The following is a 25454-nucleotide window of genomic DNA, read 5'->3' as shown; positions in this document are numbered from 1 at the left end:
GGAGGGTGTGCTCAAACCACAGGGAGATCACATTCCTCCCTGGAAAAGTCTACTCAGGGGTACTGAAGAGGAGGGTCCGACGGGTTGTTCAACCCCGGATCCGGTAGGAACAATGAGGTTTTCTTCCTGGTCAGGAAACAGTAGACGAGCTCTATACCCTCATTAGGGTTCTTGAGGGTGCATGGGAGTTTACCCAACCAGTCTACATGTGTTTTGTGGACCTGGAGAAGGCATTCAACCGTGTCCTGCAAGGAATCCTGTGGGGTTGCTCCGAGAATAGGGGTTACCAAACCCTGATTGTTGCCAGACCATTGTCCGCATTGTAAGTCGGGCTGGTTTCCAGTGACGGTTTTATTTTACTGAAATAAAAGTTGAAATGTTGTAGTCTAAATATACTCAGTTCTAAATGGAAATTTACTGAAGCAAAAGTACGTAATATTGATCATCTAAAGTAAAAGTAATCCTATCAAATGATTATAATCTGTATCTGTATTGTGTTTTTTTATCCACTAACTATATCATGCATTATGGATTCTGAAATTGTGGAGTAGAAGTATCAAGTAGCATCAAACAGAAACCTTGAGCAAAGTATAAATAATTCAAAGTTCTGTGTATGCAATGACTTACAATGCTTGAGCAAACATACTGTGCTATTTTCCTTCTTGACTGCTCACCTTGGATGATGTGAAACAATGACATTTAAAATCACAACAAGGTCCAGCTCTAAAAACAGTTATGGCCAATGGCAACGTCCTGTCACTGTGTTTGAGTGAGGACTGATTTCCTGTATTTATAAATACTCAGAGATAACAGCGGAGGAAATACCCTCATAGCTGTGACCAGAATGGTTACACCCATTTTCCTTTTCAGCGATGTGTATATTTTGCGTTTGCCAAAATCCTTTTATTTTAGTTTTCGTGTCTGATCCTATCAGTTTTGTCACTTTTGTGTCAAATAAAGAGTTTGGTCATTTTCATACTTGTGAGTTTGCCTCTGGGCCTTGTCACACTGTCAACCTCCACCCTGACATGAACACACTTCCGGCCTTTCATTCCTCGAGTTTGCCTTTCCAATCCCTGACCCTGCCTGGACGTCCGTTCTTCAGATTTGACAACCCTCTTCAACTAACTGGCATTCAGTTAAAGAATTCTATTATTCCAACTGCTTCCTGTAACCTGAGATGTAGTCGCTTGCCAAGCTGCTATGAAAATACAGTACAGTGTATTTGGAGGTACAGTGTTGTAATAAAAACCATAAGATGATTTACAAGACATGAAAACACACATCTTAAAACTGAAAAAGTAATGAAAGTTTCCAGTCATTCAAGTTTTGTCAAATAATGATCATGGAAAGGGAGAAAAGTACAAATTAGAATTAACGAGAACTGGTTATGACCTAAAAATCCCCAGTGATCTGAAAATTGACGAAATTTACTGAAACTCACCAAGAGATTAGTCCAATACGTCTAGAGCATTTACAAAAAAAAAAAAAATGGCCTAAAGACCAAGAAAAGGATTTGGAAAATTGCTCTGAAATAACTGAATTGGTCTTTCCTCTTTTTTAACATGGTTGAATAATTCCCAATCTTTTATAATATGGGTGCAAATGCTGAGTGTGGGAGAATGAGCATATATTCCATTAGAAGGATTTAAGCTAGAAATCAAAGGAGACATGTGGCAAAATAACATGCGAGATGATGACAGACACCATCACAAAGACAAGGCTTCACAAAATAGTCCAAAGACTAAACCAGTTTCTTGGAATTGTTTCAACGTTTTGTTTTTTTTCTTTCAGGGAAATGATTTTCAGAATACTAATAAATGGTTTGAAGAAATTGATTTCTGGGAGACAGGTCAAAGTTACATGCACAATTAAACTGGATTATCATGCTTGGGGAGATATAAAAAAAAAAAAAAAAAAAAAAGAAAAAAGAAAAACAAGCAACAAACATTTTCCTTCCAACAGAAATACAAAGTAAATGTCCTACGTTGGTGTCACAGCCACCTCTGCTGCTCTTCTGACAAAGGTTGATGGGTGAACAGGAGTGGCCATCGCCATCATATCCATCCCGACACACACACCTGCTGAGACAAATGAGAGACATGAAGATGCTGGCAGCTGCAGTAAACAAGTAACGGACTTTTTCACGTGTCAATAGTTTCATGGCAGAAGGAGTTACTGTCCAAAGTTAAAACATTGGAACTTTCTGCCATGTAGTGTATCAGAATAACAGTTGCAGAATTAACAGTTAAAATATTAAGTTGTTTCCAGAAAGTTGCAGTTTAGAACGACATCAACGGGAAGATCAAAAACATACAATTAGAAAACAATTATGTATTAGCTCATTCTCTCTGGCATCCCTTTTTCTTCATGCATTTTGCCATGATGCTCCTACATAGAATTAAAATGTATTTAAATATGAAGCACACGTGCAAAATGTATCATTTCACTGTAAACCCATGTATCCTGATGGATGTCATATTGTATTGAAGCCGAAGTCTCTATTCCATTCATTTTCCCAATGAACGTGCCAACATTTTCAGTCTTTGAACACTGCCATCATCACCAACAATAACAACCAACAACAAAATTACATCCTAGCTTACAAAATGTGAAATTATGAAAGGGTCTATTGCATAAAAGCAGAAATAGTGACCGGTGGGCCGATCAGTCACCGGCAGGTTTGCGTGATCGAGCCAATATAAAGCCTTCATTCACACCACTAATCGTGCAACAACCCAGAACAACACCTGCTGACACGGTGACACAGTCATCAATAATAGTGATGGCTTCAGCATCAGAGCACAAGAACACGTATGGGCAGGCCAGATAAAATGAAAAATATATTCACAGGTTTAATCCTGTGTCAAATGGTCATATACCTCATGTTTTTATGTCAAATATAGTCTGAAAACAATGTCTTTTTGAGTATATTGTGAAGTCCCAGTTTTGCCTCTTCCTGAAAGAAATGGTTTAAAATGTTTTACAACATTTCTTGCAATGATCAATGATTACCAATTTTAGTGTTCTTTTATTCCCCTCATGGCTGATGTCAGATACTGAGACCAGAAGTCCCCACCAGACAGGAGTTCTGGTTTGCAATTGGCTGCTTTAAATTAAAGTGTTCATTTTGTAGATGCTTAATTGTACGTTCCCTTAACAAATGACTATCGATTGGTCCTGACAATTTGCCTGTCAGTGATTGGAAAAATGTATGTGAATCCCTTGCTATGTTATCGGCATGTGTCAAACAAACCAAGTTACCTGGCGATAATAAAATGGGACTAAGATATCTTTCTTCTTCTTCTTCTTCTTTCGGCTTTTCCCTTCGGGGGTCGACACAGCGGGTCAACTTTCTCCATCTAACCCTATTCTCTGTATCCTTCTCTCTCACACCAACTACCTTCATATCCTCTCTCACTATGTCCATAAATCTTCTCTTTGGTCTTCCTCCAGACCTCCTGCCTGGCAGCTCCAATTCCAGCATCCGTCTACCAATATATTCATTATCCCCCCTCTGTACATGACCCAACCATCTCAGTCTGGCTTCTGACCTTCTCTCCAAAACATCTAATATGTACTGTTCCTCTGATAGACTCATTCCTGATCCTATCCATCCTGGTCACTTCCAAAGAGAACCTCAACATCTTCACCTCTGCAACCTCCAGTTCTGCCTGCTGTCTTTTGGTCATTGTAACAGTTTCTAGTCCATACATCATCGCTCGTCTCACCACTGTCTTGTACACCTTGGGACTAAGATGTCTTTATGTTAGTTAATTAGTGATGATATGAATGGAGAAAAAGTCCTCTGAAAGCAGCCATAACTCACGTGGTACGCAGTCCGCTGTCCGAGCAGTAGGCGTTGATGTGACAGTGTTCCCTCAGGCCATCGGAGTTGCACAGTGTGGCCTTCTGGTCACACTTCTCACCAGAGTAACTCTCCAAACAGGATCCTCTCCGACACACACCACGACTTCCGGGACGGTTGTCACAGACACCGTGGACGCAATGACAGTCTAATAAACACATGCACAGCACGGGACTCTTCCAGGTCAATTTGTGGGGATCAGACACACAGGACCAGACATAAACAATTCATTCAAAGGAAATTCAAAGGAATTTATAATATACAGGATTTAAGCAGCTTAGATTACTGACATTGTGATTAAAGGATTAACATGTAAAGGTATAAAAATGATTCTGCTAAAATTCAAACCTCTGCAAAAGATTTGAAAAGACTGAAAGAAATGTATTGTGATGGAAAAATACATGTGCTGTGTGACTTTACTATGTCAGACACTATTTTTCAATTGTATTTGCAACTTAAGAAGTGTGCCCCAAAATGCATAAACACACGAATGACAAATTGAAGCATATGAATTCCAAGTGGAATCAGGATATAAATATATATATATTCATATATATACATATACGTGTGTGTGTGTGTGTGTGTGTGAAGAGTGAGAAGAGTTGCACCAAAGCAAATGAAATTATATTGAAGCCGAGAAATCCAGAGCCTGCAATAATGCAGAATGAGGACCAGCCTTAACGGAAAAAAATTGAACAGAGGAAGAGTTTGAGCTTTGCCTGCCCCCCTCCCCCCCCAGGTCTCCAGGAAGGCTCTTCAAGAAAGTTTTTTAATTAGAAGTGATACAGTGAAGTTTTAAAAGATCTAGAGAAATAATCAAAAGACCTCCTCCATGAGAGGAAATAAACTGGAGAGGAGATATTACCCATCAGTGACAAGCGTTAACCGTTACCTTCGTCACAGTTGTCTCCATGCTTGGATGGATCGGAACAGATGTGGCAGGCGACACCCTGGAAGCCTGACTGACAGATGCATGAGCCGTTGCTATGGATACCATCTGCACACTGCGTAGGGGGTTAAAAAAAAAAATTGGTGACTTCCGATAAAACCCTTGACTTGATAAATGAAGCCTTTGGCAGGTGAAAAGATAGTTTCTCACCGTTCCTCTGCCATAGCAGGGAGTCTGGAATCCTCCGATGCATGGTTTGCAGTCAGGACCAAAGAAACCTCTGCAGCACTCCTCTATCTGTAAAACAGACACCCAATATTTCAAAACTTCTATAAAGAAGTAAACCAACTTGCAATCTCAAGAACCAACTCCTTTCCCTCCATGACGCAGATTTACAGCCCAGGGTCTCCAAAGAGACTTAGGGGCCTCTCCTTGATTTAAGAAAGTGACAGTTTGCAAACCTTTTAAAAATCCTCTGTGATTTCTGGGAAAAAGAGGTTATTTGCAGTACGCAAGTGTTACTGCTGATGCATTTTTTTCTGAAGTATAGAATACTTGATTTCGTTTTTGACATGAAAATTCAGACATGGTTTAGACATTTATGAAACAGTATTATTTTGAATCATTCTGACAGTAACTAATATATCTGAAAACCTAACTCGTTCACCACCAGTGAAAGAAATTCATCTAAATCTTTATCATGCGATAACACCCTTGCTGATGATTGGCTGAAGTCCACAACCAGCAATTTTTTTAGAAGAAGAAGAAGAAGAAGAAGAAGAAGAAGAAGAAGAAGAAGAAGAAGAAGAAGAAGAAGAAGAAGAAGAAGAAGAAGAAGAAGAAGAAGAAGAAGAAGAAGAAGAAGAAGAAGAAGAAGAAGAAGAAGAAGAAGAAGAAGAAGAAGAAGAAGAAGAAGAAGAAGAAGAAGAAGAAGAAGAAGAAGAAGAAGAAGAAGAAGAAGAAGAAGAAGAAGAAGAAGAAGAAGAAGAAGAAGAAGAAGACGACCTTGGGTGATTTTATGTTCTTTATAAAGTCATGTCGAAATCTTCTCATTGTGGCTACTGGACTAGAATTTCTTCACTTGAAGACGTTTCACCCCTCATCCAGGTCAGAGGCGTCTTCAGTTCTGCCAGAACTGCAGAAGCCTCTAAACTGGATGACTGAGAACCAGCACAGTCCAATATAAATATTAAACCTAAAGCCAACCACAGTACCAGAATACCATACTTGAGACCTTGAATCCTTTACTATTGAAGTAAATTTGTCTGAAACACAAAGGAATCTTTAAAATGAATGTCCCAAATATCATGCGTCCTAAAGTCACCAGCAGCAGCTGAGTTAGTTGGAAGTTATTCCATCCGAGTTCTCATACTCTCACCCTTGTGGTGACGTTGCAGCGTTTGGCACAGCCTTTACTTTGTGTCGGATTGAGGGGAGATGTGACATAGTTGCAGCCAGACTCAAAAGAATCCTAGGGAAAAACACAGATTAATTTGAAGGGAAACCTACAAAGGAAATTTTCATCAAATTAGACATACAGAAATCTAAGCGTTTCGCATAGTTTCCTTCCAAGCGAACATCTTGGGTCCACTTTACCATCAAATTCAAATCTTGCAGTGATTGAGAAACAATTTACCATTTCAGAGCTGCCATCTGGACACTGAATTTCATGGAGGTAATCGCAGTGAACACACTGACTCTGAAACCAACACAAACAGAGAAATTGAGAAAAAAAAGATTGAGGATGTATGCCAAATACAGACCAAGATATGTTTCCGTCAAATATTCTTACAAAATACAGTTTAATACTATTGTGGGGAAAAAACAACAACATGAATAATGAATAGAAATATGAATAAGTGACATGAATCATATCACTTATTAAAAAAAAGGGGTCATATGATTTAAAGTGTTCAAAGTAACTGAGCTCATGAACTCAAGTGACCAACCGCTATTTTATGTTGGACAAGAAATAGGCATGTTTTTCAAGCCTCCACCACTGAAATTCTGCAAAAAGTAAACGTCTGATCAGAAATTAGTCTTCTATTAATCAATTGGCAGAGCAAAAATGAAGTCACGATTCAGCTTCATATCCAAAATTCGAGGGCCAAAACAAAATTGTAGGACTGAATCAGTAGGATGCGATCTGTTTGTTGATTGCTTTTTGTTGTTTAATTTTTCTTTAATTTTTCTATACTTTGATTGGTTTATGTTCTCGTCAATCACCAACAGAGGCAGAGCGATGCCAAAATAACTCAGATAGCTTGTCTTTTACGATTAGCGTCTGCTGAAAACAGTTAGTCACTTATTCATTATGTCCATCTGCTCACCAAAGTGATCTTGCTCTCAATTTTATCACAGCGGTGAGGCAGGATAGGAAGGATGGAGGGGGGATACAGCAACCCGTCAATCATGTGGATAATCCCGTTGGACGCCACAATATTTGTACTGGCCAGGTGGATGCCCTTGTCACCCAGCAGGACGTCCCCCTGGAGGGATATGCGTAACACTGTTAGAACAAAGCCTATCATGCGGGCTGAGCAGTCAAGTGAGGAACCAATCAGAGACTCTGACCTGACTGGACACAGTAATGGTGATGATCTGATTGGCCATGGTTTGGATTCGAGGGAGTATGGCCAAATCATCAGCTGTCAGCTACAAAAAAATAACATAATCAAGTTAGCCGAGCATATGACAATTTCAGTGTATTAAGTCTCAAAAAAAAAAAAAAAAAATATGGACAAAATTCAGATGGTTTTGCTATTTTAATAGCACAAGCTAGCCCTGGTAGGAATAAGAATAACAGCTTTGCTTGCTGCAGAAAAGGTGAAGGGATCATAATATCAACTCCAGTCAGTACATACTTTCTGCAAGAAGCAGGAATTACAGTACATCAGGAATTGTCTCATGTTGCTTGTCGAACTCATATGTGCATTCAATGATGTGTACATTGGTAAAAGAAATCATATATATCTATCACTCTACACCAACATTTGCCACTTTACCAAAACAATAATGTGTCTCAGAAGGTAGCCAGACACTCCCGTCTTTTCTACCTCCCTCTATTTTCTAGGAAAATAATAGCCTATAACTATCAAAAGTTAGCATATATGCATTCGAAAAACACCAGAATTATGTTATGTACATAGCTTGATCGAAGCAATTGCCACATTATACAATAATTTAAATACAAAAAAAGAACATTACTACACAGGAAGGCTTGGAGAGAGACAAAGATACAGTAGACATTGATGGAATAAAAAAAAAAAAAGAGTCTTCTTCTTTATGCTTTTCCCTTCAGGGGTCACCACAGCGAATCAACTTTCTCCATCTAACCCTATTCTCTGTATCCTCCTCTCTCACACCAACTACCTTCATATCCTCTCTCACTATGTCCATAAATCTTCTCTTTGGTCTTCCTCTAGACCTCCTGCCTGGCAGCTCCAATTCCAGCATCCGTCAACCAATATGTTCTCATCCCTCCTCTGTACATGACCGAACCATCTCAGTCTGGCTTCTCTGACCTTCTCTCCAAAACATCTAACATGTGCTGTTCGTCTGATAGACTCATTCCTGATCCTATCCATCCTTGTCACTCCCAAAGAGAACTTAAACATCTTCATCTCTACTACCTCTAGTTCTGCCTCCTGTCTTTTCGTCATTGTCACCATACACCCCATACAACATCGATGGTCTCATCACTGTCTTGTACACCTTTCCTTTCATTCTGGCTGATAGTCTTTTGTTGCATAGTACCCCTGACACTTTTCTCCCCCCATTCCAGCCTGTTTGGACCAGACTCTTCACCTCTTTTCAACACTCTCCATTGCTCTGGACTGTTGACCCCAAGTATCTGAAATCCTCCAGCTTCTTGATCTCCACTTCCTGTAGCCTCACCGTTCCACCCGAGTTCCTCTCATTCACACACATATATGTCTTGCTGCGACTAACTTTCATTCCTCTCCTTTCCAGAGCTTACCTACACCTCTCTGGATTTTCCTCTACCTGTTTTCTGCTCTCACTACAGATCACAATGTCATCTGCAAACATCATGGCCCATGGATATTCCTGTCTAAACCTCATCTGTCAGCCTGCCCATCACCATTGGGAACAAGAAGGGGCTCAGAGCTGATCCCTGATGGAGTCCCACCTCCACCTTTAACTTCTCTGTTACCCTTACAGCACACCGTACCAGGGTCTCACAGCTAGCATACATGTCCTGCACCAGTTTAACATACTTCTCTGCCTCTCCAGACTTCCTCATACAATAGCAAAGCTCCTCTCTTGGCACCCTGTCATACGCTTTTTCTAGGTCTACAAAAACACAATGCAGCTCCCTCTGGCCTTCTCTGTACCTCTCTATTAGCATTCTCACCACAAATACTGCATCTGTAGCACTCTTTCTAGGCGTGAGGCCATACTGCTGTTCACAAATGCTGACTTCTGCTCTCAGTCTAGTTTTCACTACTCTTTCCAATAACTTCATGGTATGGCTCATCAACTTCATCCCTCTATAGTTGCTGCAATTCTGCACATCCCCTTTATTCTTAAAAATAGGCACCATCACACTTTGTCTCCATTCTTAAGGCATCTTCTCACTCTTCTAAGATCCTGTTGAATAATCGAATCAGAAAATCCACCCTTCATCCTCTTCAATGCCTTCCTCACTTCACTTCTACTCATCTCCGCTACTTTGTGGTCTACAGCAGTCACCTCTTCTAGCCTTGCCTCTCTTTCATTTTCCTCATCCATCAGCTCTTCAAAGTACTCTTTCCATCTGCCCATCACTCTTCTAGCATCCGTCAATACATTTCCCTCAATCCATAATCCAGACCTGCTGTACCTCCTTTCCATCTCTCCCTCAGTTTCGCCAACCTGTATAGATCCTTCTCTCCCTCTTTACTATCCAACTAGGTATACAAGTCATCATACGCCCTTTTTTTGCCTTTGCTACCCCTATCTTTACCTTACGCTGTATCTCCCTGTATTCCTGTCTGTTCTCTTCAGTCTCCTACAGTCTCACCTACAACTACAACTAAAATAAAAATGGAAATGACAAAAGCACCTTGTTTTGTAACTCAACCTGCCTGAAAAGCTGGATTCGCCTCTCTCTTTCAGCTCAGACCTCATGTAACTTGAATAGGGATAAAAATCATCTTACCACATGGATATTTAAGTTTTTTTTTGACCCTATTAAACTTTATATCACTTTAAATTAGTCATTTTTCCGAGGTCATGACACTCCAGCAACAGTAGGAAAAATGCCCCCTTTCTTAATAGAATCTTACAATATTGAGTATTTTTGGGCCATGGTGGCTTACAGCAAAGTGTTATTATACAGGTTTACCACCATCTAAAAATGGTTATAAAAACCTGTTTTCCTGCTTGGGGCTGGGTAAAATTAAAGAATAATAAGTGTGTTAGTTTAGAGGGTACACTTACCACAGCCTGGGAGAAAATGTGGTGCTTGAGAAGTTCCTGGAGTTTATACTTCGCCTGGAAGAATGGAGCAGATTTTCATTAAATATGGCGCACAAGCAAAATGAAAGCTAAAAAGCTAATTATTGTGGGTGTAAGCTTAAATCTGCTAGATTATAATATATGGCTTGTAATATTTTAAATAATGTATCATCAACATCCAACTGCTGCTTGCAACATTGAACCACAGCAGTAAAGGTACAACAGCACGAAACCCTGGAGCTAGAATCGTCATCTGTTTAAGAAAGCGGCATTTTTGTTTGTTAAATTTAATTGAGGGTACAGTATCTTTTTTTTTTTTTCCAAACCAAACTCTACATTCGGTTGATTCTTGAATGAATTTTCAGCTTATCTGACTCGTTCCTTCTTCCACAGTCACCCCATGGGTTCTTACATCGTTCAGCATGTACAGGATGCTGCCGTCTCTGGCCCGATCCACGGCCTCATTAGTCGGGATGAACACTGTCAATGGTCCTGGGCCGTGCAGAGGGAGACGGGTTCCACAGTTCTGAAGCCAATGACAAATACATATCAGATTAATGGTTCCTGTTTACTCCTGTTTTCAGGATTGTTTCTATCCCTGTGTGACTCGGTGGTCCTTCCTCTCCGCACACAAAACACGGCAGATTGACCATCAATGATTTCTGTGATGTCCTATTTTGTGACACACTGACAGAAATAAATGTAAGCAGCTTATTGGTTATAGTCTTAAGCTGGTAAACTCCCTACAAAATCTTGTGGAGTGTGTGTTGAAAACAATGTCTACATGGGTCTTTGTTTATGAAATTGAGTAAAAATATTCAAAATTGTCACCAAACATGTACATGAACCCCATCCAGATGGCCGGGCTTCTCACCCTGTCACTAAGGGAGAGCCCAGACACCCTGTGGAGGAAACTTATTTGGGCTGCTTATATCTGTGATCTTGTTCTTTCGGTCACTGCACACAGCTTGTGACCAAAGGTGAAGGTTGGGGATGTAGATCAACCGGTAAATTGAGAGCTTTGCCTTTTGACTCCTTTTGGCTCCTTCTCAACTACACCCAGATCTCATCCAGACTCAGAGCCCTCCCTTTTGGAGCTTTTTAACCACTTCAGCAACTTCAGCCCCAGATAGGAGAGCTCATCCCCAGGTTCTCAGACTCTGCTTCGACATTGTGTTGTGGGATTGAAAAGGTCTTCAAAGTATTCCCTCCACCAACCTATGATACTTGAAATCAAGGTCAGCAGCACACCAGCCCCTTTCCCTTTCCTGAGTTTCCCAATGGGGGACCAGAATCTCTTTAAAGCCGTCTGAAAGTCATCCTTCATGGCCTCACTGAACTTTTTCCACGCCAGAGTTGTTGCCTCAGCGACCGCCGAAGATGCATTCTATTTGGCCGACCCATCACCTCCAGAGCCCCACATACCAGGAAGGCCTGGTAGGACGTCTTCAGCTTGACAGCATCCCTCATTACCAGTGGGTTCGGACTGCTGCAACAGGCTCTGCTGTCTCATTAATGGAGGCAGGGAACATGACCAACTCGGTCATTGTCACCCACATCCCCCCTCCTCAAGACATGTTCGAAGTTCTGCTGTAGGTAGGCATTTAAGCTCTTTCTGACTAGGGACTCTGTCAAATGTTCTCAAAAGACCTCCACAATATGCTTAGGTCTGAAAGGTCTGGCCAACATGTTAGCCTAGCATTGGGGCCAACTCCCCAACCGGTGGTGATTGGTTAACAATTCCAGAGGGACCAAGACATATGGCTACAAATCCAATGACACTACCACAAGGTCAATCATTGAACAGCACCCTTGGGTTTCCCAGTGCCAAATGCAGATAAGCACATCCTTATGATTGAATGTCCTGTTTCTTATGGACAGTCAGTGACACGCACATCCAGTTACAAAACACTGCTCAGGATCAGATCGAGGGGGACGTTCCTCCCAATGATGCCCTTCAAACGTCGTTGCCCACATGAGCATTGAATTCCCCCAGCAGAAAGAAGGAGAGCCCAGCAGAGTGCACTCAAATAAACCCTTTAGGACTGTACAGAGAAGTGTTTTTTGTAACTCATCACATTGAGCATTTAAGGGGTCAGATAAGAGATACTGTTGTTGAAGGATCTCAGGACTTAACCCTTGAGCAAAAAGACCACAGGAATCAGCCACATCAGTCCGTGCTTCAATCAAAACTTCCTTTTTACAGAGTGATTGAGTTCCACTTGCTCCTTGGGGAAAAAAAAAAAACAGGCACTCACATCAACTAGTGACAGGAAACGGTTGAATCGTCCATCCTTCCTCAGAATCTCTCCAATCGTTTTATCTGCAAACTGGGCACAAGAAGAAATCGAAATTATTGATATTTGCTACATAGCCTATTTCTCAAAAAAGCAAAATCAATTACCATAGTTCAACCAACGTTACATTTTTCATGGAGGTTACCTAAGCTCTCATTATCAACCATGAAAGTATGAAATAAGAGAGAGATGTTAATTCAAGGATAAAAACATCTGCTATATTTGAAACCACTGACCTTGAAAAAAATACAGTACAAAAAGGGGCCACTTTTTAAAACCTTAAGTTATTTATTAGTTAGAGCCACAAGCAAACTCACCTGTTCATCTCGAGAGGGCTTGACAGGAAGTGTGTTTATGATTGGCTGGTCTATAATATGGATGATTCCATTGGACGCAGGCAGGTCTTCCTGGACGACGGTGTAATATTTCATAGGATTGTCCTTCACAATGAATTTCTACACCATGCAGAGAGGGAGACAAGCCACAGAGGAGAGCATCAGCCTGTTCATCTGATACATACATAATCTTGCTACATCTGTGCAAGAAATTCACAGTATCTTTTTTTTTTTCTCAAAAATCTCATTCAAAACTATCCAGGCAATAACAGGGAAAGCATTTGAGCACAGTAATTAATTAGCATCATCTCGCATGACTGATGTGACCCTCAATATATTTTTTTACAATTCTGTTCCGAATTCATAAAAAAAAAAAATTGTAATGGATTAATCCATCCATCCATCCTCTACCGCTTATCCTGCACTCAGGGGTTACTGGAGCCTATCCCAGCTATCATTGGGCGAGAGGCAGGGTGAATCCTGCACTGGTCGCCAGTCAATGGCAGGGCCGTAATGGATTAATACAAAAATGAATAAACTTGCTTGCAAAATTTTGATTATTTCATACATGTTTTAAATTTTTTCCAGTCTATTTTTTTCACAATGTAAAAGTAAATAAAAAATAGAATGAAAGCAGTCTTCATTCTGCAGCTAACTAAGTCACTCGATCCATTTGTAACACTGACATATGACGGAGAGGAGCCACAGCTGGGTGGATTGGGGCCCAGATGTTGGAGGCACTTGGGGACCAGCAAATTTGGCCTGGTGGTGAGTTCATCAATGTTTTAAACCTCCTTACATTCAATTTTCAAAACCAAAGTTTGTCTAAGATCCAAAAAAAAAAAAAAACTTCCACAAAGCACAATTTCAAGTGATATTTAATCATCAAGATGACGATTTGGACAAATGAGGAAACAGCACGTCCTTGCATCCCATACAGGCAGGTTGGTTTGCCAGCATCTGTTTTGTTAGCGCTCTCCAGTGGACAGAATACAGTAAATCATTGGATCATTGAGAAAACCATTTCCTTTTATAGTCTTGTTAAATAACATGGTCTAAAAGAAAAGAAAAGTGAGCGCTTAATATACTCTCTATGCTGTTTTCTGTCAAGTTCTGTTCTTATATGTCTCGTGACAGACCATAATTGGGGCTCACGACGGCCGATGTTAGTGGCGCCAGGGCATCAGAGGCAAAACACTTGAACTAATCTGCTGTTAGTCTCGAATCATTACAAAAATATACTGCTTGATCAGGATGGGGAGCCTGGAAGATGGGGTCAATTCTCATCTTGTTTGCTATGTAAATTTTGAATATCATGAGCATAATAATCTCATTTTCCACTCTTGGGATGAATAAGAACGTCCCATTTCATCTTGTGTCATTTTTACCCGTGTATGTACTCATATCAAAATAGATTTCATGACATCACTTCGTTTTGCTGATTGTGACCGGTTGTAAAAGAATAAAAGCTTGAGACAGAAATGATACATAGACACATATAACATGACATACCTTGTTGTCCTTGGTCTTCATCGTGATCCCTCCATATAGGTTAAATTCTTGGCCCTGCAGATCCTTGTACAGGTGCTGGCCCAGGATCAGGTGATTTTTACATATCTGTTCTTCATTGTAACCCTACAGCATGCAAGAATAGAAATGTGATTTGAAAGTATTGAAAATATATATTTTCCATTGTACTTAAACAGCATGTTAATAGCGCTTCACTCCAAATGGAACCTGAACTTTTTCAGAAGGTTGCACTTTCTCATCAACACAGTAAGACACGCCTGTCAGCCTCTATCACCATAGCAGGATGGAAAGACTGGTGACCCTTATTTTGACCTTTGACCTTCCCACAAACTCTGATCCAGTATGAATGTCTCTCTTTTTAGCTCCTGAGCGGCTGTACAGATGAGGTGCAGAGTAATTGTGTATTATACATAAACTCATTATGTTTAAGTTAATTATCGCTGAAATTTTTTCAACAAGATTTCGACAAGAATTCACCATGACCTGGATGACGGAGAACGTCCACAGAGATGTTTAAGTTACACAAACTGACAGAGGTGGCGTTGGGGGTTGGATTATTGAATTTGTTTTTTTTTTTTTTTTTTTTTCATTAAAATATGTGAAAAAGGAAAAACCTACCGTCAGAGGTGATTTCAACAGTGGGATAAATGCAGTGAAGGGTCCATTGTGACTCAGCAAGAGGCTGCAGCCTTTCTCTGAAAAACATAAATATAATAATGTTCAAAAATTACAGTACCATAATTTCTGGATTATAAGCCGCTACCTACACGCTTTGAACACTGAAGTTTAAACAATGATGCAACTAATTTATGATTTTTTTGGGGGGCTTCATGCCGCAAAAACATTTAGCCTCGTCACATCGGACTAATGAAATTACCATGAAATTCTGAGGCTGATGCCAAAAAAGACAACTTTAATGGTTTTAGCGCCAAGAAGAAGATGAAGATAGCGATCAGCTGGAGTAGGACAAAGCGGGAATAGAAAATGGACGGATGGATGGATATTTCCTTGTGTTATTTATTTTTAATCTTTTCCATCAGCCGTGTTACAGGCACAGTTAGGAAAAAAAAAATCCAGTACGTATTTATGGATATTGCCAGAACATATTTAATTAAAAGTAAAAAAAAAATGTTTCTGTGGAAAATCTCTGCGTAAGTATGTCATGGTACAACGTGGACACCTGCGGCATATAGACAATTGCGGCCTTTATACGTACACACATATTTATTTAGTTATTTTTAACCCCTGCGGCTTATACTCAGGTGCGCTCAATAGTCAGGAAGTTACAGAATATTATCCATCCTCGGTGTTGGTTATGAGTTATGGCTGGTAAAACCAACAAATATCCTTAATCATTATCTTCCAGTTTTGGTTAAAAAAAAAAAAAACTCAACAGTTCTAACAGGAAGAGGCAAATTTTTAGCATTTTAAAGCGAACTGATTAGCTGGAATTGAGAACATTTGCTTACAGCGGCATGAGAACTGATAACCAAATCCATTTTTACACAGGAGCCTAAGAATTCCAGTGGTTTTTTTTTTTACCGAACAGGGCCACTGCTCCAGTAAGACTTTCCTTTTGTCTTCCACTTCTGTCCAGTTCTATTATCTGTTCCATCAGGTTACCATAGCAACGCCGACCATCACCAATCTGACCTGCCATGCAAACACACCTGAAAGAGGAAGGCAACAATATGAGCATTTTTCTTGTTGTGTGACTTTTGCTGATGGCTGAAAAAGTAAAAAACATTCGAAACACAAAACAATGGTCTATTGCTGTGGTCTAAGTAATTGCAAGGGCGAAGATGTTGACAATGAGATGAAGTCTGTTATGGATAGATTTCAGATTCTAAAACCCAATTGCTTGGGTTTGGTTTTGGGAAAAGAGAGACAAATAAACAGGAGTTTACCGATTCTTATCCTTGTTTCGTACTTTTCACTTTTCTCTGACCGTGGACTGATCGCTGATTTTCACAGACAGAAGTGTGCATGTTAGCGTGACTACAAACGTGTGTGTGTGTGTGTGAGTGAGGGAGAGAGAGAGAGCGAGAGAGACCTTGGATGTCCATCCAGTTGAGTTTGACAGACAGCTGTAGGGTCACAGGTGTTGACCGAGCAGGCTGGCACCAACTGACAGCCCAACTCTGGATTACCATCTATAGGAGACATGCCGTACATGCACTCACAGCTGGACTGAGAGACAGGGAGGGGGAAAAGACAAGGACAGACAGAAGGATAAAGAGGGGTATGAAGAAAGAAAGACAGTGATTGACAGACAAAGAGAGGTGGAAAAAAGTGAGACAGAGACAGAAGGCAGGGATGAGGGAAGAGACGGACAAACACACAGAAAAACATGACAAATATAGCAACACAGAAGGAAGGAGGGAAGGGAAGGAAGGCCAGGCAGACACAAGGACAGATGGACAGATAGAAACAGTGGTCAAAAGTCACAATTTCAAGATTAATTATTTGTTTTGGTGTTGTTTTTGTCTTTGTTTTAATACAGACTTTGGTGTTCTCCCTCTCCCATCAGTTGTAGTTGGGTATGAATACATGTTCTTGTCCTAATTCAGTCCCTGGTTGCTCTTTACTCACCTTGTTAGGACCTTGGTAAACACAAATGGTGGAGTTGATTGGACAATCTCCATTGTTTACGGAGCAAGGATTTCTGGGTACACAGACCCTGCCATCTTCTTCATAGTCTGGTTTGCATGTACATGTGATTTTTGACCTCTGTAAGGAGCACTCGGCATTGGTATCACAGTCTGTTGGCAAGCAAAATCCTAGACAGGAAAACAAAAGACCTGAATAGTCTGTCAAAATAAAGCCTCCACAAGGCGGTTGTGCCTAAGTTGTGTGAGTAACTCCAATCAGAACAGTGGCGGTTCAATTCCAAGCTCCTGTCTGCAAAGTGTCCTTGAGCAAGGCACTGAGGCCCCAATTGCTCCCAACGGTATGGCTAGCGTCTTGCGTGGTGGCTCTGCTGCTACTGGTGGGTGAGTGACCTTAATCCCATGTAAATTGCTGCATTTAAGCTGCAATGTTATGAAAGAGCTATGTAATAATAATAATTTATCCTTTATTAATCTCTGTGGGGAAATTCACGCCAACCCCCAAATATAAGTGGAGACTCTTTACAAAAATATTTCAGACATTTTATATTAAGAAAATTCCTGTTTTCCTCCTTTTCTTTATAGGTTTTACACCCATGGTTCTGTTTTTTACTCCTACAATTGAATTTTGAATCCCTGCATTCTTTCCATGAATAAATGAAGACGATGTGCTGGTCTCTTATCTTCTTTAAGGTAGTACAAATAAAAAAACTGCTGCAATGAATCATTCCTTCCATCTTGAGGATTTATGCACCAAAGGAACGGACTGCACATACTTTTAGGTAAATGTGGAAATTCCACCAAAAACACATTATCAGTGTCCCAATTTTACCCAAACCAATACATTTACCGTGCCACTCAAACAAAGCTATACTTTCTTCTACACTTGGCGTGGAAACACACAGAGTGTATTGTCAGTACATTTGCAGCACAGAGTACCCCTGAAATATGTGCATTTCCATTTTGTCCTCATTCAAATTTGCATTTTTAGAGACAAAAAAATGTATGTCAGAGATTTTCTGTAGGTTTCATTCTTTAGTCATCCACATTCTAATCTTCTTTAATTTCATGGTTCCCGTTTTATTCTATCATTTCTTTCCATTTGTAAAGCTCCTAGCTCTTGGAAACTAATTCTTGTCCGGAATAAATACTAAAAAGTAAGAAGAAGCATCTCCATCCTGGCGTGCATTTTAAAACAGTATCCTATTTGAAAGAGGAGGCACTACTCTAAGGCCATAGAGCTTAACACAATCCAGGTGAGACTGGATGGAAGGACAGGAACGATGAGGATAACAAGAAAAACGTCCTCAGTGCTGAGCACCAGTGAGGTGAAGACTGAAAGGTCATGGATAGTCTTTGGTCAAATGGCTATCTTCTCTAACTTGGCCTTTTAGGAGGTTTTCAAGTCACAGCTTCTGTGAGAATTTGGTCGACTTGGGTTCTGTCTTTGAAATCGATCAAGAGATTTAATCCACAACAAAGTCATGCAGGGATGGTGAGTTTACTTTTGCATTTGTTCTGTTCTGTCAACTTGTGTCCTGGAAGACATTCACACTTTGCAGCAGCTCCCTCTCCTTTGCAGTACGAAAGGGGGTTGCAGTTGGTGCAGGTGGTACTCACTGATACAAACAACACAAACAACAGGAGCTCACTGAGAGCAATTATCAGAAAATAAACACATTAACTGTAAACAAACATGAGCTTCACAAACATGCAATCAGATAACAACAAAAAAAAAAACATCTGAGATTGATGTGCGCCTCTCTGTCACTGATTGAACTAATCACGGACAGATTTGTCAAATTCTTTTCATCAGATAAGTTCTGATTTGTTTGTAATTTTATCAAGGTAATAACATTTTATGCACAATAGGTTCCTTAATGATTGTTCATTCGGATACAATTCTATGAAGTACAATTACGGCACACACATATATTCCAATAAATACATGGTTTTACGGGATAAAATTAACATGATCACACTGAATTCCTTCAAGTTGTCTCAACTTCCTCTTTCTGCTTCAAAATCCAATAACATATTTGGTTTTTACGTCGCACTGCTAAATCAAGCGGCAATGGGCTTGGACTGGAGCCCAAGTAAACACATAATGTGTTTAATTCTTACATCACATAAAGTCCTGCTTTGTCACAACACTGCACAAGACAACACTAAAAACAACTTTTGAAATATTTGATTTATCTTTTGAATGACTTTACACTATTTTCTAATTTCTCAATATTGATTCATAAAGTGTAGTGTACTGAAGCTATATTACAGAACTTTATATTCTCTCATTATTACTTAATAAATGAATAAAATGCAGCCTAATATTCATTGAAATTCAACTACAATCTCTCATTTACATTTACAAAAGTAAAATCCAACTTTTCAATTTCTCACATTGGTCACAGCGTGTTCCAGTGTAGGGTGGATGGCACAAGCACGTCCCATCACCCTCCGGCCCTTGATCACACGACCCATGCACACAATCACACTCTGACACACACACAAACACACACACAAAACAAAGTTATTCTTGAGAGAAAAAAAAAATGTAAAAAGTTTTTTCTAATCCCTATGGGGATTTTTCAGAGGACAGTGTTTGTGTGCATGTGTTTGAGCAAGGCTACCTTTATCACAGTTTTTCCCGTATGCTTTTGGATTTTTACACTCATTGCAGGCAAAGCCAGAGAAGCCGTCCTGAATAATAAAAAAAAAAAAAAGAACTTTGTGAAATTTGTCTTTGCAAAGAAAGAAAAGTACCATTGCAGAAAAGAAAAATATGATTTTAAGCCCAGAAATATAAGCTCATTGAGACACCCGGTATCTGCCCATGTGTAAAGAGATGAAAAAGTTATTCATACTTGATTCAATAAATAAAGTTTACTTATTTAGAGAAATGGGTGGGTGGGAGGTGGTACTGACATCACAAACGCAGGTTCCATTCCCAAGGTTTCCATCCATACAGACTCCATGGAAGTTACAGGTCTTTCTGAACCAGCTGGGGCAAGCTATATGAGGAGGGATAATTGATATGATCGATAAAATGAGTCAAAGAGATATCTCACTAGTTTTTGTTTACTGCACAAAAATTCTGCCTAGTTTTTAAGAAAAGTTTCACTGCGCTCTGTGAGAGGAATCATCTGACAGCTTCACGTCAAATGATGAAACCTTCATCTCCAACTATGTGAAATATCTACGTTGTTCGTAGCAAGGCGGTCAGACTGAGGGGGGAATATCTAGAACATTGAACTTAGAGATTCTTCAGCTGATGGCGTTGAGAAAATAAAGACAACTTGCGCAATCCTTTTTGTAACGATAAAATGTCCAAAAATGTTTGAGTTCATGATCAAACTGTCTTGGGCGATGAGGAAGGATAACGGTTCATGGACATGCTCCGGTCATGTGCTGCGGTTCAGGTGAAGTCCACACACACACACACACACCTCTGCCACCGTGCTTACTTGGGATGTTTGTTGGTAATTTTAAAGTAGAAAAAAAAAAATCATATATTCTATTGGAAAGGGGTGTCTATTTTTGACAATTAGTTCCAAACTGTGTGCAGGATCATTACAACAGGAAATGGATAGGCTGATGATGCTGTGACTAATATGAAATACAATTGATTGGAAACATCCAAGTTAATACACAACCACTGGATTATTTCAGACTTTAAGCACCTCGACTGTAACTACCTTCCAGCCTTAGTGGAAGCGTGAAAAGCAACAAAATCCAGAAGGGAAAAGGGTTTAAGGGATTGATGGTAAAAGAAAGTCTGATGATAAAACTGACGCCCCCCTTCGAGACGTACTGCTTCTAGCAGCCCGGATGGCCTCTCATTAATCCCTTCAGGGGGGAACATCAGCTCTGGAGAGAGTCGTTCCACTTAAAGCCGGATGATAATTTGGTTACCTCGCAACGACAAAAACTGTCATTTTTGGGTAGAGAGGTGACACAACGTAATTTGAATTTCTCAACCTCCCTAGTTTTAGTTTGATGCATGTTTTTTATTTCCCCTCCTGGCAGTCTGAGGTTCCTTGGATGTAAATGAGAGCAAAATGAGTTTTTTTTTTTTTTAGCCTAAAGGTTTCTTCATTTCCTGACATTTTTTTCATGTTTCATTAGAACCCACATCTCCTTAGCGTCATGGTTGCTCTGCTGCAGGGTTTTCAATCGGTCATTTCCATAATAACATTGTCATAGGTTGTTATAATTGCCAATTTGGATTAAAAGTATTACAATTAAAACTTAAAAAAAGCAGAGCGATCTCCCTCAAAGCCAATTTGATGGATTTGATCACATTTCACCCTCTGTGTATTATGGGTTAATAAATACATTTAGAAAAAGTGTTTTCTCATATCATGTTTTCTTGTGAAATAATGAGCACAGATTCATTAGCTGCTGAAACACTTATATTAGACAGAACAACAATTCCCTGTGAACGCATATCTACTGTTTAAGTCATGTGACCGTGGTCATATAAATGTGTGTGTCAATTTCGAATTTTATCTCAGTACTGAACGTTTGCGATTCAGTTTGGGCGGGTTTCATTAAAGTAGCAGGATCTGTAGCAGGATCTGTAAAGTATTTTAAGTGTTCAGATGTTGTTGAACCATACAAAGTATTTTTTTTAAAACATATGTAACTAATATGGACGATATTAGGTGTTAATGAGGCTCTTAAAACAGAGCAAGTTAACGTTGGAAATATCAAAATACTCATAATCCTGCATCAGTGTAAACAGATAGAATGGGGCAAACTATACCAGGCCTTGGCATGCAGTGGAGGAGGTTATGTGTGTAAAGAGAGCGAGGGTTTGTTTGAATGAGCGAAGCGTCATAAAGATAAGTGGATTTCTGCAAAAGCACTGCAGACTCTCCGTGGCTCTAAAAGTGGTTTGTGTAGATGGTTTTACCCAGACAGAGCGGTCCCCAGTATCGTGCGCAACACTGCTGCTGCATGAAGTTCTTGAAACACACATGTTGACATCCGTCCAGCGTCACCTCCCTGCCACCGATTGCAACCGTGTAACTGCAACACACAGCATATAACATACACACATAGTGAAGTTTGGACTTCAGGTAAACACTGTATCACCATGTTTCAGCATCGAGCAAACCTGCAGTTGGTGGTAAAAGCTTTGCTGAAACCGTGGAGGCAGCTGCTGGAGGTGATGGCGGCGCAGGAGGTGCATTCTGTGTAAACTTCAACCCTCTGCTGGATTTCACAGCGACCAGGTGGAAGAGTCTGGAGGGGGGAGATGGACCAAAATGACGACCTGATACCACAGACAACAGCCTTTGTCCTAACAGTGAAGCATTTATCAAGTCCTCAGGAGGGATAGAAGCTGAACCTGAGCCAGTTACAGCAGCAGCAACAAGGATAATAGTAAAACAAGAAAGATCTAGAAGCAGATGAGGCTGTGGTTACCACCATCAGCAGTAACTAGCAGGACCAGCAGCAGTGCAAATAGTACAAATAGTCTCTGGACCAGTAAAATGTTTTTCATGGTAGTCTTCAAAGATTCTGAAGTGAATGCTACATATATGAGATATATGATAAACAATATATGAGACCCGGGGATATGGTTTGTAGTGTGTTTTAAGAAATCACAAGATACCCTGAGGACACAGGACACTCTACACCCAAGAGTGTTTTCTAATGGGCGATCAAAATATCACACAATTTGTTGACAATTTAGGTATCAGGTAGCACCTGTTGGCGTTCCGCGTCAGCCTGGAGTGACACGCTGTATTTTCTGAATGATAAAAATAATGATTTGATTGTTGAAGGTCTAAGTCAATACGATTATCAAGGTAATGATTTTTTTCAGCTCTGGAATACGCTACTTGAGTATTTAGAGGCTTTTTTCCAGAGCTCTCTATTGAATCGTTACATGAAGCTATCTTTGGTGGATGGATGCCCCAGAAATAATATTTCCAACAATATCAGATAATAAAACTAGAAATGTCACATTCTGCACACTGGTTGAACTTTAAATTCATGTGTGAATGAGTTTTGAAGCAAACGGACCTTCACTTTTCACCTTCAAGTCAAGCATTCCAAACCAATTATCTTTATGAAAATGAAAGATGATGGATGTGGTACATCAATATGTATTTTTAAAAATGTTTTAAAACTGACCATGTACAAAAAAAAAAAAAAAGAAATGTATGTTTGTTTGATGATGAATTCAAACTTGTATATCTTGTTCAGACTAACTGGATCTCAGTCGGTTTCTATTGAGCGTATGAGATCAGCCAGCAAAAAGACTTCCAGCTGCATGAGATAAGATAAAGCAGTGCTAGTTGCCAATTGGACTGCACCATGTTCCACTGGCATCACGGGGAAAAGTATGTTTTGTTTATGTTATATATTCTTAATATTTAGTTCATTTAGGGGCTGTTTTCCCCCAGAGATACTAAAAGGTAATACAAACTCTAAATGTGGTCATTTTAGTCCTTTCATTGAGTCTGGATGATCCGGTCTGCCATTAGATATATATATTACCCCATTGCAGGTGAGTTGGTTCATTCAGTTCATGCTGCTCATTTCTCTCCTGTCAGTGATTGAATTTTTTTAGCCTGACCCCTTTCATTTATACCATAAAGAATTTCATTTTTTTTTTCTTTTAGATCAAAAATCTTTTTCAAAAAATTCAGCTTGTAGCTTTCCTTTATCTTATTTTACATACTGTTGGAAATGCAAAACCTTTCTATTATTACCCATTAATTCAACTCTTTGGCATTGCACAACACCGTATGTGTTTGGCACCATATTGAAATCGTGTTTCCTGATTTTTCCAAGGGTGGTTCAGACAAGTCCTTCCCCTATCGTACTGTGATTGGTGGTTGCGAGTGTGGATGATTTTCCTAAAATGACTTTTTATTACAATGTAGTGATTAAAAAGGAATATCACAAAACATAACGAAATGTGCAAACACCTGCCGATCACCCATTGGCATTATCACACCGATGGACTGTTCACATTATCGTTCATAGCAGACCAAAGCAGTGCATGAACATAGCATCAGCATGCTAGTCATGTTGATATGAGTATCAATTTTAACAATGATTTCTCTTGATTGAATATCTTCTACACATTAAAAGTTAAGTGCTTAATCAAAAGTTGGTCTAGTTCTAAAATCAAAATTTTATATATGAAACTGAAGTCCATAGATAAAAAGCACAAAACATGTTCATATATTTAGTCTTTTCAGCAAGCTGACAGGAGATATTTCAAGTATCAAGAATCATAGAATTACTGTCAAGAATGCAGGTTAAACAGAAAAACATCTGCTTGGGCAATTTTTTTTTTTACAATTACATTTGTTCATCTTATTTCAATGTGGACCTAAGGATTAGAAGAAGTATTTATTTTTCATTCAGTCCTGCAATTTACCTACTAAATTTTCAGTTTATACCAAAAAAGCCTAACCCGAGAACAGATGTTCTGATAGATAACAGGCTCCGGGGAGGGAAAACTTTTAGTGTGAGTGAGCGAAGCAAAGAACAGAGAGAATCAACCGGTGTGAGTGAGGCTCGGTGGGACACGTGTGTGTTACCTGTTCTTGCAGCGAAGTCCTGAGACACAGTAGCAACGGTACTAGCAACAACATGGCTCGAAACGTCACATCCAGCGGGAAACCCAACGCCCTGCTCAGCAGAACAAGTGGAGACCCGGTCTGAGTCAAGCTCTGCCTCAGCCCCCTTTTCAGCCAGAACTTTAAATGCAACCTCAACTACCTACAGGAAAAAACACACAGATAACATCTCCTGTGCTGGGAAAAACAGTATAAAACAATAAGCTTTATCTTTGTCTTGAAAACTGAGAACAACCTGCAGCTGAACTACACAAAAACTGTGGAAAAATAAAAGATGTGTAAAACATAGATACATACATATATATATATGTATATATCATATAGATATATATTTATAAATATATATCAATATGAAAACAAGGCGTTTGGGGATTATTAACAATCTTGAGGAGGTTATCAAATTAAAAGTGACGAACTAACTCTCAGCTCAGTGTCCGACCAGGCAGAGGGAATCCAGAAAGGCTGGAGAGGCTGCTGCTGGCGTCATATCTTTTCCTCACTAATCTAGGAAGAGAAGGAGGAAAAAAAATGCAGAACAGAAACTGGTAGACAAGGAACCTCCCAGCAGTGATCATCTCCTCCTACTCCCCTTGTGGCTGCAGGAGAAGTCAGAGTACTTGTTCGAACATCACTTTTCGCTGAAACCTCTATGGATTAGCTGTTTATGGACCGTTTGTGTGTTCTTTAGTTGATACTGGTCCGGTCTCACTGTGGCTGCCAGGTTTCCTCCCAGTGGACCGCGGGCAAATGAATAAACAAGGAAAAAAAAACAAGACAGAGAGACCTACGCAGAAACAATCCACTGTGGGAGCCTGTGTTTAAGATTATAATCCATAATAATGGTTCTATGACAGAGGTTGAA

At 39.8% G+C, this 25454-nt stretch overlaps 1 protein-coding gene across 3 annotated transcripts in view; it reads right to left on the bottom strand.

The window, feature by feature from the left end:
* The window catches only part of stab1 (stabilin 1), a 101726-nt gene extending 76634 nt beyond the window's left edge, over positions 1-25092 (bottom strand). The window contains exons 1-25 of one of the 3 annotated variants that reach the window (XM_086150060.1): positions 25013-25092; positions 24554-24644; positions 22108-22235; positions 21904-22019; positions 19914-19999; positions 19619-19688; positions 19389-19484; positions 18494-18607; positions 16972-17159; positions 16433-16569; positions 15922-16049; positions 14998-15074; positions 14362-14484; positions 12832-12969; positions 12476-12547; positions 10630-10743; positions 10200-10253; positions 7332-7412; positions 7088-7246; positions 6394-6456; positions 6136-6228; positions 4968-5054; positions 4761-4872; positions 3830-4016; positions 1988-2081 (exon numbers count right to left, since the gene is read on the bottom strand). In XM_086150060.1, coding sequence (XP_086006186.1) covers positions 1988-2081; positions 3830-4016; positions 4761-4872; positions 4968-5054; positions 6136-6228; positions 6394-6456; positions 7088-7246; positions 7332-7412; positions 10200-10253; positions 10630-10743; positions 12476-12547; positions 12832-12969; positions 14362-14484; positions 14998-15074; positions 15922-16049; positions 16433-16569; positions 16972-17159; positions 18494-18607; positions 19389-19484; positions 19619-19688; positions 19914-19999; positions 21904-22019; positions 22108-22235; positions 24554-24607 — 2571 coding nt within the window. In that variant the 5' untranslated portion in view covers positions 24608-24644; positions 25013-25092. Of the gene's footprint in view, positions 1-1987; positions 2082-3829; positions 4017-4760; positions 4873-4967; positions 5055-6135; positions 6229-6393; positions 6457-7087; positions 7247-7331; positions 7413-10199; positions 10254-10629; positions 10744-12475; positions 12548-12831; positions 12970-14361; positions 14485-14997; positions 15075-15921; positions 16050-16432; positions 16570-16971; positions 17160-18493; positions 18608-19388; positions 19485-19618; positions 19689-19913; positions 20000-21903; positions 22020-22107; positions 22236-24553; positions 24735-25012 lie in introns of those variants that run through there. The other 2 variants (XM_086150059.1, XM_086150061.1) reach the window with 2 other exon arrangements.
* Positions 25093-25454: the final 362 nt, after the last annotated feature.

Source organism: Fistularia commersonii, chromosome 7, assembly GCF_037954325.1.
Source record: "Fistularia commersonii isolate RoL2024-O1a breed Wild chromosome 7, RoL_Fcom_v1.0, whole genome shotgun sequence".
NCBI classification, from domain to species: Eukaryota; Metazoa; Chordata; class Actinopteri; order Syngnathiformes; family Fistulariidae; genus Fistularia; species Fistularia commersonii.
The sequence above is the reverse complement of the archived record's forward strand: the minus strand, read 5'-3'. Positions and strand labels throughout refer to the sequence as shown.